This window comes from Penicillium concentricum, assembly GCF_028827145.1.
Source record: "Penicillium concentricum strain IBT 3081 chromosome Unknown utg000002l_segment0_segment0, whole genome shotgun sequence".
Classification (NCBI taxonomy): Eukaryota; Fungi; Ascomycota; class Eurotiomycetes; order Eurotiales; family Aspergillaceae; genus Penicillium; species Penicillium concentricum.
Window position 1 is genome coordinate 9,319,757 of NW_026622755.1, and position 15,455 is coordinate 9,335,211.

The following is a 15,455-nucleotide window of genomic DNA, read 5'->3' on the forward strand; positions in this document are numbered from 1 at the left end:
GGCCTGTCCGATATGATCAATTCCCAGTAAAGACTTCTTGGATTGGACTCTCCCCCAATCCCTTGTATATCTATCATTCATAGGTCGTTACATGTATTGGTTTGCCCATGCCACACAGCCACAAAAGTTGGCTGGCCTTTAATAAGATAACTATCCATAGTGAAAGCGACAGGACGAAAATAATAGGAGGCTCAATACACCGTCCATCCCCATCTAGGGACTCGGCCGCATGTTCAATGTAAGAACGTGTTCAATGCAAATTCGTGATACAAGTACCTTTCCATAGAACCACCACACAAAGAAAGGTAGTTGACACCCCTCACATGACGTGAAACATGATGATGTTATCTCCAAATACCCTTTGTATCTATATTCATGGAGTAATGGGCGGTTGAAAGCTGCAGGTTAAATGACATTGGATTCAATAAAAAATGCGCCTCAGCAAGTAATTGTACATTCTAGATCTATCATTGCTATGTATATAATGTAGAAGGATATTCCGTAACGACGAGAACGAAAAAAAAGTAGTCTAGGCATTAGATGCGCAGGAGAAAGGTTTTTGTGCAGTCTGCGCATTGATCTGAATGCTTGTTCCTGTGGCCCAAAGACCCATTCCACACTAATTCGTTAGTATCAGATTCTCGTGAATCAAAACGTAGGAAACTCACAATCAGGCAACACAGGGCGACAAGAAAGATGTTAAGTGCAGTTAAAGCGATCTTTCGTTTGCTTGAAAGGTACCGTCCGCGGTTCATCTTCAACCAAAAGAGGCCCTCCAGACCGAACGAAAACCAACTGCAGAATGCCGCCGCAATCATGTTGAGCAGATCATTGAACACAGGGATCGCGAGTGCGATAATCCAGGCGATCACCCACATGGTGAAAGTAATAAGCACCCAAGTGCCATATGAACGGAAAGACCTCTCGCTCATCATATGGGTACCACGGAACATCCGCACGTAAATGGTCTTTGCACCGACGTGACAAATGACCACTCCAGCAATGACAATCGTACCGATGCAGATGCCAAATGCAACTTTCGCAACGACTTCACTTGCACTCAGCAGGGCGGGGCTGAGGACATCCGGGCCGGCGTATCGGTAAATTACGATGGCAGCAACGAGATACAGCGATGTGTCCGTTACTTGGAAGGCAATCAGCGCTTTGGGGTAGTCACGTGGATCTTCCAGCTCCGACTGGAAGCTGAAAAAGGACATATGGCCAGAATAAGCAAGGACGATATTAAGAGTAGCGGAGAACCCGTTCATCAGAGATGGGTGGGTAATAGCATATGCCCTGGGATCGGGTGCTTCGATGCCAACAGCGATCATGGTGATCACTACGGCGGTGAAGATTGATAGCGAGGCTAGTAGTTGTTAGTTTAGTTTCAACAGCAGGAAAGAGTTCTGTCATACATATAATGCCCAGGTATGAAACTTCCTCCATGCGCCTTGAGAGGGTCAAGATGAAGCAGAGGACAGTTCCCACCAGACAGAAAATGATGGTACAAGCACCGTGTTCAGTAAGAGTGTTCATCATGATAGAGAATGTCAACACATGGGCGCCCATGAGGAAGATAAAACAGATAACTTGAGCGACTCCAACGATTTCGCGACCCCAAGCGCCGAATAATATCTCTGCGGCATCTGCCATGTTGTGAATCTGAGGGTACCGCAATTTGAATTGGCCGACAACATATCCAGTGTAGGTCGTCAAAGCTCCGATCCCAACAATAATGATACAACCACTATCAGGATTAGCACGAGTTCATGATAAAGGTCAGAGACATTCTCATCAGACGTACGGGACCAAACCTAAGACTGCCATCGACGATGGGAGGGAGAGAACTCCCAATGAGACAGACTGAGCAATCATCACTATTGGCTGTTTAGTTATGGTCCATGATTGAATTTAGTCCAACTGGGGTATATGTACAAATTGCACAGTTCCTGAACGCATATTTAATTAGCTTACTGCAATAGCTTGTTGTGAACCCTGCAATTGTAGACTTACCACCACTTCATACTCCTGTAACGCACTCCACCAACAACTTCCCCGGCAAATGGATCTTGTGACTTCTCTGAATCCATGACTTTCTCCATATCTTTCTCCATGTCTTTCTCCATGTTGGTATTGTTAATGGTTGGTTGCAGGTTGCAAGTTGATGTTGACTCATTGAGTACCGACGATGATCTTCGAAGAAATCTCTGACTCCCATGGCCCCACTATTTCCTCGTCTGGGGAAGATAACTACGAGACAGCCAGAGCGAAGCAATGATTGGAATATGCAAATAAAGCTAAGATTTTGTGCGGAATATTCGGGATATATGGAACCAAGATGACCTTTTTATGTACTGATTCTTCACGCGTGCCGGGGGGGGGGAGGACAGTCTTTACAGGCATTATTTGGCCCTATGCCTGGATAATGTCTTACATCACATTGAAAGATATAAAAGACCCCAGATTCTTGGATGCTTCTTCCCCGCATTAGGTGGAGTGTATCTGTAATGGATACTCTAATCTCTATCAAAAATTTTGGCGTCTTCGAAGGAGCATGTAACATGAGTTCCTGTTCCGTCCCTGTTCCGGGCCCACTCTCCGTGTCTGAAAGCCACTACCTGAACATTGAGCAAGCCAACTAGGAAGGGTTTTTTTCTTCTATAAATGCTGTATACTATTAGACAGAGGATCGTTCAATTTCATTCTTCATTGTAGTGAGTGATGCAAATTCAGTAACATCAACCTGCCGATCTCCCCGGAAGCGGATATCTCCTTCCGTGTTCCGTCCGACTGAAAAGTTTTACCCGAGGTCATGTGACATAACCACGTGATTATTGTTTTTATTGTCACACCGCCTAGTGTCAACACCCCATTCTGCCGGGAATTTGATTCTCCATCAGGATTCGAAGACGGTGTGCCCGTATCTATCAATCAGAAGGCGGTACAAACAAGGGTGTTAATACTTTTGCCGAGTCACTGTACATATTACCTCCAAGTCATTATTGTAATTTACTAAATTGTCGGTTTGTACTACATGGCCTTGGTTCTCTGGCAGGTGTTATTACAACTGCCAATACCGTAAGCTGTTGAATCTATTCCAATCTGTCGCTTAAAAGCCGTCTCCTACTCTCGGCCAATCTCGTATCGTGAGGATGAAATATTTGTTTTATTCAATGCTTTTTTCCGAAAAAGCAAAAAGCGCCCATTGGAGGAAGAAACATCAGAAACACATACGAAGAGCTGGCCCAGACCTGCTCTTTCTCGGGTGTCCCGTTCGGGGCTGATGAAGATTCATTCAAAATGCAATCTAAAACATGTCCGGGCAGGCTTTAGATGCAGGGGACGGCATTCCATTCCACTCCCTTATTGAGCATCGTTGGCTATAATCGAAGAACATGTCAGCCTTGGTATGTTGCATATTATGTGCGCGTATAACGTGCGCATGGCGGTTGACAAGTGCTTGATACCCATCGACAAGAAGATTCAAGAGACAATAAGAGATCAACCAACTTACCACAAGGGTGCTGACATAGGGCGAGTCCGGGCGTGTGAGCCCAATGAGGGGTGTTGTAGGCAAGGGGAGGGTTTCGTTGCTCGCGGGCCGGCTCTCGCTGTGCGAGGGGGGTCACTGTGGGTATCGGGGGTGCGGGAGGCCCCGACGGTGCTGGCGGGGCCGGGAGTAGCGAGCGACGGTGCGCCCGTAGTGGCGCCATGGAGAGCACCATCTTGACCACCATCACGGCCCATGCCAACCATACCACCGCTAGCCACACCAGGATCAGCATAGATGGCAGCCACAAGCTAATCAGGTCATACACTTCAGATCTCATATTCACTCGTACCACCCCAGAAGAAGACTGGTTTGGAGATCAACGGGGGAAGAAAGCGGGGGTATCTAACCTCAGCCTGCGCCTGTACGGTGCGTGAGTAGAGCTCAGCCAGGCGGGCGATACGCTCTTTGGCGGCCTTTGTTGCTTCCTTCTAGATTCGATATGAGTGTCGCTCCGCAAACATCTGGACGGTCAGGCATTGTGAAGGGAGAATTTATCGTCAACTTTGGGATGTGGGACACATGTTGAATCGATGTTGAATCGGCAGAAGGATGAGTGATTTCCCAGGAAAATTTCCGCGAGAAAGGAAAGAGATAACGTGATCCAGCAAACACGACTAAATGACATATGATGTGACGAGCTATCACGGGACTTGCCTTTCTTAGCCGGCGACGCTTCTCCTTCAACCGCTTACGCTGGCGGCTGGTAAAACCATTGGCACTGGACCCAGGGCCAGGGGGAGGGTTGGGAGGAGCCGAGGGATCGCCGACAGAATCCATCTTTTCAATTTTTCTTGAAAAGGAGACGAGAAGCTTTGATTTGGTGGGGAGAAAGGAAGAGAAGTTTCCAAAGAGAGGAGCGGTGCCTTTCATGTGGGTTTTCGCAATCACCCATTAAGACTTCCAAGTTCCGTGAGAATTCTAAATTCATATGGCCAATATGGGCTATTCAAAACTGTCAAAGGTTCCCTAGGCTCTTTCTACCAAAATACCTCATAACAGAGCTAAAGCTAACCATTCAATACAGTCTTTCTAGCTGTCGCTTTAGCCTACATGCTGTGTAGTCGGCATGACGGGTTGTCAGTTTAAAGCTAGCAATTTATTTTACAGGTCACATTAAACCTACAGCGGCCCGTATCTGGCGTCGGAGAATTTCCAGATTACTTGCGATGTGGCAAATCAACTCTAGAAATAGTGAATATCAAGACGACAAAAGTCGGCAAAAGTTAGATTGGCTTAACTCTGTTTCCCCAAAAATGACTCGGGTTTATCCATGGAGTCCTAGATTCCAAGCCATGCGTACTTTTTGCCTGCGTCCCCCGGACCTTAGGTTGGACCATATATCTCGAGACTCGATTGATCTGCAGGTACCCATAGAAACGGCTAAGTTTGACGATTTATATTTGTGGCGTATCACTCGAAATCTGTGCTGTGCAGGGGTTCCAAATCTTGTCAACGTGGGTGTCCGATTCTTTGTAGGAATACGGAAGATCTTCATATGCATCCATGAATATATTGAAGTAAACTGGAAAAGCTAATAGCAGACATAGTGTTTACCTGGTTATGAGTGAATTCCCAAAAGAGTAAAGTAGTAGAACATGCGGAAAACTTTGAAGTATGTGGTATTCTAATGTATTCTGGCCAGTGAAATCTCTATGGATTTAAACTTTGAAGTATATATATACATTGGGGTCAAAGTCAAATTCTCAATTCGTAAACGGAAGGCATAGTTCTAGTAACATATAATGGGCCCCCATCCCTCCCTTGCTTTCTCCTGACTTTCCTTCCTACAACCATCCTATCCACTATCTAATAACCCCTATTATTACCCCTATTATTACCATTCCACGACTTGATGATAATAACGACCTCTTCTGAGTTTGATGAAGAGCGTAGGGCATCCGACCGAGGGGTTAGTCAGAGGTGGCAAGTATTCTGAGGTGACGGCCGAGTGGTCGAGTGAAAACTTCGAATCGTCGACGGAGACGTGGAAAACGAGGGAGTCGGAAACCTGATCACACTCAGCAAAAAAGTTCGCCAATCTGTTGCAGGCACTGGGCTTGCAGCGAAGCCTGACTTGGGTTGATACGATGGAGCGAGCTAGTGGCTACGAAACCCACTAGAGACCACGACACCGACCGGAACTGAGATTCTGCTAGATGTGTATCTGCAGTGGATCCGACCCGCGACTCGTAGCGACCACGACCACGACCACGACCATGAAAAAGACGCAGACCCAAGTCCCGACAATGAATCGACCGGCCTTTCCACAAAGGCCGGGGTCTCCCGGGACAGCAGAGAGCGTTCCGGGGGATCCAACAGCCGCGAGCTTGGACCTCTACGTGGTGCTGTTGACTAGTAGCCTCTTGGTGAAGCCAACGCAAGCTCATATTCTTCTCCATTTTCCTTTCTCCCTACAGTAGCATGCCAATTCTAGAATAGCCACCTCTCACAGTAGATAGGCGAGACTGAATACCCGTAGCTCAGTTAGGCTATTGACAAAAGCCTGGGCTCAAAACTAAGGTGAAAGTATTTGTAAATCCCTATATAGCCTTACTAATATATTTTTCACCCCGGGGCCTCTTTCACCTCTTCCATCTAAGATGAACTCTTAGGTACGGTCATTTGCAATTATAAGAGAAACCGGCCCACAAATAAAACGCAGACACATAGGTTGTCTTTTGATCAGGGATATCTCTCTTTCTTATGGATTTATCGATAGAGAATATTTTCGTCTCACTGCCTTCGCCATTAAATACCTACGATCATATCGATGGTTCCCAAAGAATGGAGGTGTAACTGTCCACTAGCTTGAGCGGCTTGGCCTCAAAAAATATCATTTACTCGTGGGCCAGTCTTTAGTGCTAAGGTCATTCTCATGCAATAGACGGATAATCACCTTCCGTCGCCCGCTAGCGTCCTCGGTGCATCCAATAAAATGTCGGCACCATTGGAGCTTTATTGCTTTATTACGGGGATGAGATTACGGGGATGCTTGGCATTTGGAGGCATTTTCCCGTATTGGCAACAATTCTTTGCATGACACTGGGATTATAATATGAATGACAAACCTAGATGCACATGTGGATTAGATTGGCGTCTAACTACGTATTTACTTGTGAGACGCAAAAAAGTGATGACAAATATCATAAGTATAGGATGTATTGAGGGCCAAACTACTAGTAATATTTATGCCAAGATGAAGAAAACAAGGTCTGTTTTATATTTTTTTTACCCCGCAATGTCGGTACAATAGAGACCGACAGCTATGTATGTAGGTAGATGATGCTATAAATTGATTCTGACTCGAAAAATAGACGTAGGTCCTAACACCTAAAGGAAGCCAATTTGCACGACTCCATCAACATGAGACTGTTATCAGCCTGTCTGGCTACCCTTTTAGCTGTCTCAGCAAAAAGTAAATACATTGTCCCCGGAGGTAGATGGCACGACACAGATGGTAACTTCATTAATGCGCATGGTGCCGGGATCACCTTCGACCAGAAGTCTGGCCGCTTCTGGTGGTTCGGCGAACATAAGACAGAAGATGAGCCGGAAGGCGGAGGTGTCTCTGTTTATAGTTCGGAGGATTTGAGTACCTGGAAATCGGGGGGACTGGCCCTAGGTAACGCTCCATGACCGTGCTGGAGATAGGTCGATATCCTAACATGTACAGCTCCAATCAAGGGACACCCATATATCGCTCCCGGTGGCGTGATTCAACGACCTAAGGTGGCCTACAGCCCCGAGACTGAGGATTATCATGTATGCATGCGGACAGCTCTCAAAATTTGCATCCCAAAACTGATTGAACAGATGTGGTGGCATGCAGACAACTCCACCTACGGGCTCCTTCTCCAAGGCCACGCCGTGTCCTCCACGATTGGCGGGCCGTATACTTTCGTTGACGCAACAGCGCCACTTGGAAACTGGTCCCAGGATTTCGGATTGTTCACCGACTACAAGGACGGCCGATCCTATGCCCTTTACTCGAACGGAGATAGTCGAGAGGGACGAGATGTGTATCTCTCAAGCATAAACAGCAATCTCACGGCGCTCGAAAAGGTCGTGTATCGATTCCCAAAATTTGATCTTGAGGCTCCCACTATTGTGCAGACAGAGAAGAGCTATTGGGCACTTATGAGCCATAAGACGGGATATAGGCCAAACAGTAAGAGGTACACTTTACCGTCATGTAAGGATTGCTTGACTAACGTTTCAGATGTGGTGGCATTCCGGGCCGACTCACTAAGCGGTCCCTGGTCACAGCCGTTTATCATTGCACCGTTAAACACGCGGACTTTTAACTCACAGTCTGGATACACGCTCAGAATTGAGGGGACGAAAAAGACGACCCACCTATACATTGGAGACCAATGGGACTCCAATTCTGTCTGGGACAGTCGCTACATCTGGTTGCCAATTCAGACCGATGAGTCTAAGAAGACTTTAGAGCTAGAGTGGCACGATGTTTATGATCTTGATGTGTATGTGTGCTGTCTTTTCTTTTTACTATGACATCCATACTAACTCAATACTAGGAAAACCGGGGACTGGAAACCTGTCAAGGGAAAAGCATACACCGCAAAAAAGGCGAAGACGCACGGTGATACATATAAGCAAGAGGCAGTGAGTACAGCTGTATCATTTCAGACACCCGACTATCTTTGGCTAATACGATATGCTGAAAGAACTTTGCTACCGACGGCGTTATTCTCACTGGAATATATGGAAACCACAGCACCGTTACTTTTGAAAATATTGAGGGATCTGGAAAACCTCAATGGGTGTCATTCTACTATCAAAGTATGTCTGTAGTTTTTAATTTCCATCTTCCTATACGATACTAATATTATTATTAGACACTGACGATTTGGGCTTCGGTGACCAACGTAAGTACATACACTTCTGGTTATTGATTAGAAGTAAGGTATAGTGCTGATATTCTAATACATTCAATAGCTGGAGGTACCCCGGACAGGATCGGCGGCTCATGGCAATTGCGTCGGATTAGCAGCGTGATGGTCAACGGAGACCCTTCGAGCATACAAACTCTATACCAACGAGATACCCACAAAGGTGTCATTCTCTCCACTCCGCTGCAGCTGACACTGAACAAGGGGAAGAAGAATACTATTACAGTCGGCGGGCTGTATAATGGCTTTGATTACAAGGGTGCGGATTTGGATCGGATAGTTGTATATCCGACTGAAAGGTAGATTGGAAAAGTCTATGAGATAATGTCAGTCAGGAAAAGCAGTCATAAATTTGGTGACGGCCTACAACTGCAGCGAATCCCAGGAATCTCAAACTCTCCAAGTTTTACTAGACAATAAATTCATGGGTTGTTAGGAATACAGGGGAATGGCGGAAGACATACCTAAAGCGGCCTAGCGGTTGTCGCTGGATAAAGTGTAGCCTCAATTGTTCTTCGGCTACGATTAGTTTCTCGCTTTACTGTCCTAATCGAGTAATTTCACAATCTGCAGCTTCAATTAACCCTCGCATATATAACTCGGCTTGCAATTATCCTCGGAACCAGATAGAATATAATTTGCCCCGCTACACTCTTATGGAGGATAGGGATCTCTCTTTTTTAGCTCTTTTCAGTATTTCTTCTATCCCCGTTCTTATCGCGATCTACGATTGATTCCAAGACCATACCATGATGGACCTTATAATCAGAGATCATCCCTTTCTCAGAACTTCGGAAGTGTTTAAAACAGGGACAAGTTCTCCTCTACCTTCCACTTTTTGTTTGTACTTTTATTCCCCAGGTCACTACGCCAGCTATCATCATAATGACTTCCCGCGACGGATTCCAATGGACGCCTGAAACTGGCCTCGCACAAGGCGTGCCTTCAATTGGTGTCATTTCGCCTTCTACGAAAATCTCGTCTTCCCCAGAAAAATATGATGTTATCGTTGTCGGAGGTGGATATTCTGGTCTCACGGCCACTCGTGACTTGACCGTTGCCGGTGCGTTATCTCTACATCTCGATTTGATTCGTAAAAGCTTTTGCTAAATGAGACAGGCCTTCGCGTTCTCCTGGTTGAGGCCCGGGATCGGATTGGTGGACGTTCTTGGTCCTCCAACATTGGCGATTATCCGTTTGAGATGGGTGGGACTTGGGTGCACTGGGGTCAGCCTCACGTTTGGCGTGAGATCTCGCGATACAACATGCGAACCGAGCTGGAGGAATCGTTTGATTTCTCTCGTGGAGTAAACCACTTCCAGTTGCGCACAACCCATGGTACTTCAATAATGAGTCACGAAGAAGAGGTTCGTCTTTTTGAGTACTAGGTGTACCTGGGACGGTGGCTGACTTTCTACATTAGGATACTATACTTGCCGCTGGCCTGGAGAAGTTTGTCAATGTCGATGGTGATATGGGCAGGAAAGTTATTCCTTACGCCCACGACGCGTTCTTTGTCCCCGAAGCTCGCCGTTACGATGAAATGTCCGCACAGGACCGGGTCAACACCATTGCTTTGTCTCTTACTCCAAACGAACGTGCATCTCTTGAGAGTTTCATTCTTCTTTGCAGCTGTGGGACATTGGAAACAACCAGCTTCTTTGAATTCCTTCATTGGTGGGCTCTGTGCGGCTACTCCTACCGTGGCTGCATGGACTCCTTGATCTCGTACAAATTCAAAAAAGGCCAATCGAGTTTTGCAATCAAGTTCTTCAAAGAGGCACTTGCCACTGGAAGACTCTCGTATGTATTCAACGCACCTGTCAGCTCAATCAACGATCAGGGCGACGAAGTCACTCTTACCACTCGTGATGGTCGCCAGTATACCGGTGCTCGTCTGGTCTCTACTATTCCTCTCAACGTTCTCAACTCCGTGTCTTTCGATCCTCCTCTGAGTCCCCAGCGAGCGACAGCCACAAATATCGGTCATGTCAACCAATGTGTGAAGGTGCATGCCGAGGTTTCCAGCAAGGACATGCGTTCATGGACTGGAATCTCCTACCCCTTTAACAAGCTTATATATGCCATTGGTGATGGAACTACACCCTCAGGGAACACCCACATCGTCTGCTTCGGCGGCTCTAGCAACCACATCCATCCCGAGGAAGATATCAACGAAACCAAAAAGGCCGTAGAGAACATGGCTCCGGGGAATATGGATATTAAGCGATTGGTTTTTCATAATTGGAGCAAAGATGAGTTTGCCAAGGGTGCCTGGTTCTTCTCGCCTCCTCGGCTTCTGTCCACTTCATTGGATGCGATGCGGGCTCGACATGGAAACGTTGTTTTCGCAAGCTCTGATTGGGCTATTGGCTGGCGAAGCTTCATTGACGGTGCTATCGAAGAGGGCACACGCGCGGCTATGACGGTGATGGAGGATCTTCGACCTGCTCCTGCTCTGCGTTCTTATCTATAGATAGCAATATATATACATAATATAAATGGGTTACATCCTGTGTCTTGACATTATTTCGTTCCTATTGTAGTTTTTATTCCAAAGGTACAAACTAAAGCTTAAGTAAACTTATGTTGCGCTAATATCTTGAAAATACAACTTGCATTGAATAGACTCAGTAGTTTGCACTAGCTTAACTACCATGTGAAGTTTCCATGGCCTAGACGATTTCGTCCGATTTCTATCTAGTTGGCAGTGGAAAGAATCACGTAAAAGACATTACAGACCAATATCTTGTGAAGACTCATATCTTGTGAAGATAGGCTTTTTCAATGATTGATGTCCACAATTTTCGTGTTAGTTTAGAGGCACCCTATCTGAGAATCTTCGGGATACGTAGGGAAAGGTAGTTCGTACTTCAATTCGCTTGGTTATCTTATTCTGGGTCTTTGCCACCGCTATCAAGCCGTTTCTCTCATTTCTTTCCCCTTTCGGCAATACTGGTATTTCCCCGCACATCTCTTATCGTTATATGCCGAACTATGAGGAACATTATCTATTCTTGCTGTGTTCACGATTAGCTTATGAACACTCAATCATTCTTAAGAACTCGAATGTGCTCTCTCAACAGCCTTCATCAATATCTTAAGTTTATTGACAAGGACAAATCACCCAACATGGACATAGAAGAGCTAAAAGGCAAATATAGTATGTACTCTAATCCTTTGAACCCTACCTATTTATCCCTTTTTACTGACGAGTCACTTTTGCTTGCAGCTTCCCATGATTTCGAAAGACGTGAGTTGCATTCTCATTCAACCTGTTCCCCCACAACGAATTTCGCTCATGATATCGTAGAGATCACTCATGGAGAAGGCGATGTCGAGAAAATCAAGCTCAAAGATCTCAGTCTGCAAGGAGGTGGGACGAGACAAATGACAAAGTTAGAGACTATATCAGCAAGTTGGGTTATATGCGACAGCTGGGCTGGAATGGCGGGCACAGTATCTCTTGCAATTTCCCAAGGCGGCCCGGTTACTTTGGTTTACGGACCGATTCTCACTCTCATTTTGATTGGTGCTTGTGCTCTTACTCTGGCTGAGCTGGCTAGTGTTTATCCCACTGCGGGTGGACAATACCACTGGACTTCTATCTTGGCTCCCAAGTCCATCAATCGTGCCTTGGTAAGCCATTACAAAGGGAAAGGAATCTCAACTTTTCTTTTGCTGACTAGATAGAGTTATTGCTGTGGCATGACAAACATGTTCTCGTGGATAGCCATTTGCACCGGCATTGCTATTATCCCCGCACAACTTATTGTTGGCATCGCCCTATTCTACAATCCAGATTACACCCCACAGGCATGGCATTATTTCCTGATCTACCAAGCCATAAACGGACTTGTATTATTATACAATATAATATTGTTGAAAAGATCACTTTGGATTCACGATATTGCTTGTGAGTACCCGCCCCCCCCATTTCAAACGAGCAGGCTTTGACGATTTCAGTCTTTGCGACCCTTGCCAGCTTCTTTGTCATTACCATTACATGCCTCGCTCGGTCATCTTCCAACTACCAACCCTCCATCAATGTTTGGGGAACCTTCGTCAATGATAGTGGCTGGAGTTCTGGAGGGGTTGCCTTCTTGACTGGTCTTGTCACACCTAACTATATGTACGCTGGCATCGACGGTGCATTGCACTTGGCTGAGGAATGCCAAAATGCGAGCACAGTGGTACCTCGGGCATTGATGAGTACATTGCTTATTGGGTTCGTCTCATCATTCACTTTCATGGTCGCCATGCTATACTGCACCAACGATTTGAATGCCGTGGTGGCATCTACTACCGGGTATGTCTGCATTCCCTTCTTTTCAAAGCTATATTTGCGCTTCCATCGCGCTAATCAACATCAAGGGTTCCTATTTTCGAGATGTGGTATCAGGCTACGCGCTCGGGCGTAGCCGCTACAGTATTCGTCGTTTTACTTTGCTGCGCCGCCGTATTCGCCCTCATCGGTGCTCAACAAACCGCTTCTCGCCTGACATGGTCACTGGCTAGAGACCATGCTATTATCGGCAGCAAATGGCTCAGCAAAATACATCCCAAGTTCGAAGTACCAGTATGGGGTCTCTTCTTCAACTTTGTAATCATGTTCATCATCGGATGTATTTACTTGGGTTCTTCATCTGCCTTTAATGCGTTTATTGGCAGTGGTCTGGTGCTCCAGCACATCTCATATGCGATTCCAGCTGCACTTCTCATGTATCGCAAGCGCTCTGAGACGTGGTTGCCTCGATATCGAGCCTTTCGACTACCGTCGATGGTAGGGTGGAGTGTAAATGCCATCACAATTGGATTTGCGATTCTTGTTCTGATTTTCTACGACCTTCCGACTGTTCTCCCGGTGACTGGAAGCAACATGAGTAAGTTACATAACATAACCTCTACCCAGGGATAATATAGCTGACTAGATAATTGCAGACTACACATCTGCTGTACTAGCGGTTATGGCTGTATTTGCTGGAATCAACTGGGGAATTTGTGCTCGGCGGAAGTACAATGGGCCTCGGCTCCAGTTAAGCGATGAGGAGATTTAGCTATTAGCACAATTTAAGATCTTGTCCAATTTGAAAAAGAAAGAAAAAAACAACAACAAAACAGACAGTATCCAGTATGGTCAAGGGGCGATTAGGCTTTTAGTCACCAATCCGATCTTCCTCGGTAAGAGCCCCGCCCAACAACGATATGCTCATCGACAAGCTTCCCTTCTCACATCTCTTCTTCATCCTCTAATCCCCCGTATGTGATCTTCCCATATCTCAGATGTCTTCCCCTGGCGGCAAAATCAGGGGTGAGTCTCTATCTCCTAGCCCCCTGGAAAAGGATTTTAACACATTCCACGTTACCCATAGGCTGCTTTCAATGTTCGAAGCGCCGTATTATCTGTGACAATGCAGAGCCTACGTGCAAGAAATGTCAGAAGAAGGGAATCGAGTGTTCCGGCCCTGGTCGAATTCGCTTTTCCACCGGTGTCGCCCAACGTGGCCGATTAAAAGGATGCACCATTCCAGTGGTAGACCCACCGCCCGAGCTGGCGCTAGAAGGCAATGCACAGGCTACGCCAGCGCCACGTAAAATCAGGTGGAAAAACGACCAGCCGGTGCGTACCAGAAGGAAAAACGAGACACGCGCAGCGACTGGTTCAAGCACAAGCCAAACAAAAAATTCCCCCACTCCGAGCAAACGGGACACAATACCTACATGTGCTGAAACCTTGGATCTGCATCAAAATGACCTCGATGTCATCGATGGATATGTCGATCGCCCTTCCGATAAGAGACTTACTTCTGTGGTAGGGTCAATCCACCGGTGGCTTGCCCCTTTGAATTCTCAGACCCGCATGTTGATGTCGCACTGTAAGCTCTTTCTTTAGCCAGTGAGGATATATATCTACTAACAAACAGTAGTCTCAGAGCAAGTCGCTCCTGTGATGGTTGTCCTAGATCAGGTCTCCAATGGCTATCGGGATATTCTACTGCCCCTAGCGTGCGAGGATGAACTCGTGCAATGCGCTGTCGGCGTGGTAGCAGCACAGCATTTGGCCTTAAATAACCCTTTCTATCAATCAATTGCCGATCGGGGGCGAGCCGCACTGATATCACGGTTGTGTCGAGATTCAACGTCTCCGGATCGGGTGTTCAACACCTCTACGTGGGCAACTCTGATTGTTCTGCTAGTTGGAGAGACTATCACAGGCAGCTCGGAATATGGCCACCTTCTGCGGACCTTGATGTGTTTAGTACAAAATGCTGATCAAATCGCGCCCTCTTCTGCGTGTCGTTTTCTAAGTCAACAGACTCACATGTGGGTACCATATGGTGTTCTTCTTTGACCCATTCTGACCATATCTGACTGTGATCTTAGGTTTGAATTTCTTGGTCAACCTCTGCTCAGCGAAAACCAAGGTGTGAATGTATTAAGCTTTCCACTTGAGAACTACCTCGACTGGACATATTATGACCTCCCTTCGGATTCTGAACACAGCGATGTGCTCCATCTCTCGAGAATGGCTTTCATCAAAGCTTCTGAGATCTATCTCGGCCGAGTGGCGTCTGATCATGACCAGTGGCAGCTCTTGGAGAGTTTGAAGCAGTTGATTTCTAAGATCGAACCCAATCAGATGGGCTCCCATGCCATTGTGTGGGTCTGCTTTATTGCGGCGGCAGATAGTACAGACCCGGAGCATCGAATATTTTTTGTTAATCGGATGAAACGTATCTTTGCGAAGATCAAGTTCCAGAACATATCTGCAGGCATTGAGGCACTTCCTGCGATATGGTCCCAGCAAGGCTCGTCGCGTTGGACGAAAAACCTTTCACGACTGGCCCCCACCTTAATTATGTGAATTCATCAACGGTAGAGGAGCTGTTGAATGGTCTCAATGGTCACATGACTGCCTGTCCCATACTTCTACCTCGACTCTCACAGTCCATCATCAATCCCCCCCTCTACGTAGTTTCGACAGCTGA

The 15,455-nt window shown here is 46.5% G+C and overlaps 7 protein-coding genes across 7 annotated transcripts; 5 read left to right on the plus strand and 2 right to left on the minus strand.

Moving 5' to 3' along the window:
• Positions 1–529: 529 nt before the first annotated feature.
• N7517_007253 (Amino acid transporter transmembrane) lies at positions 530–2,126 on the minus strand (the record flags this gene model as incomplete). The annotated part of the gene is made up of 6 exons (XM_056724983.1): positions 530–619; positions 669–1,366; positions 1,416–1,747; positions 1,805–1,877; positions 1,936–1,949; positions 2,014–2,126. The coding sequence occupies 6 exons, from the start codon at positions 2,124–2,126 to the stop codon at positions 530–532; spliced, it is 1,320 nt and encodes a 439-aa protein (XP_056581233.1).
• Positions 2,127–3,510: 1,384 nt separating this feature from the next.
• N7517_007254 (uncharacterized protein) lies at positions 3,511–4,330 on the minus strand (the record flags this gene model as incomplete). Its single annotated transcript, XM_056724984.1, has 3 exons — positions 3,511–3,801; positions 3,901–3,981; positions 4,199–4,330. 3 exons carry the CDS (start codon positions 4,328–4,330, stop codon positions 3,511–3,513), a joined length of 504 nt encoding a protein of 167 aa, XP_056581234.1.
• A 1,310-nt stretch (positions 4,331–5,640) lies between these two features.
• N7517_007255 (uncharacterized protein) lies at positions 5,641–5,909 on the plus strand (the record flags this gene model as incomplete). Its single annotated transcript, XM_056724985.1, has 2 exons — positions 5,641–5,653; positions 5,674–5,909. 2 exons carry the CDS (start codon positions 5,641–5,643, stop codon positions 5,907–5,909), a joined length of 249 nt encoding a protein of 82 aa, XP_056581235.1.
• Positions 5,910–6,916: 1,007 nt separating this feature from the next.
• Positions 6,917–8,769, plus strand: N7517_007256 (uncharacterized protein; the record flags this gene model as incomplete). Its single annotated transcript, XM_056724986.1, has 8 exons — positions 6,917–7,175; positions 7,227–7,315; positions 7,367–7,721; positions 7,773–8,037; positions 8,092–8,179; positions 8,242–8,356; positions 8,413–8,442; positions 8,513–8,769. 8 exons carry the CDS (start codon positions 6,917–6,919, stop codon positions 8,767–8,769), a joined length of 1,458 nt encoding a protein of 485 aa, XP_056581236.1.
• A 582-nt stretch (positions 8,770–9,351) lies between these two features.
• N7517_007257 (flavin monoamine oxidase family protein) lies at positions 9,352–10,942 on the plus strand (the record flags this gene model as incomplete). The annotated part of the gene is made up of 3 exons (XM_056724987.1): positions 9,352–9,529; positions 9,586–9,833; positions 9,890–10,942. The coding sequence occupies 3 exons, from the start codon at positions 9,352–9,354 to the stop codon at positions 10,940–10,942; spliced, it is 1,479 nt and encodes a 492-aa protein (XP_056581237.1).
• A 593-nt stretch (positions 10,943–11,535) lies between these two features.
• Positions 11,536–13,523, plus strand: N7517_007258 (putative choline transport protein; the record flags this gene model as incomplete). Its single annotated transcript, XM_056724988.1, has 7 exons — positions 11,536–11,629; positions 11,699–11,719; positions 11,780–12,105; positions 12,160–12,382; positions 12,433–12,775; positions 12,841–13,349; positions 13,408–13,523. 7 exons carry the CDS (start codon positions 11,536–11,538, stop codon positions 13,521–13,523), a joined length of 1,632 nt encoding a protein of 543 aa, XP_056581238.1.
• A 226-nt stretch (positions 13,524–13,749) lies between these two features.
• On the plus strand, positions 13,750–15,331 carry N7517_007259 (uncharacterized protein; the record flags this gene model as incomplete). Its single annotated transcript, XM_056724989.1, has 4 exons — positions 13,750–13,777; positions 13,884–14,342; positions 14,394–14,790; positions 14,851–15,331. 4 exons carry the CDS (start codon positions 13,750–13,752, stop codon positions 15,329–15,331), a joined length of 1,365 nt encoding a protein of 454 aa, XP_056581239.1.
• Between the last annotated feature and the right edge of the window lie 124 nt (positions 15,332–15,455).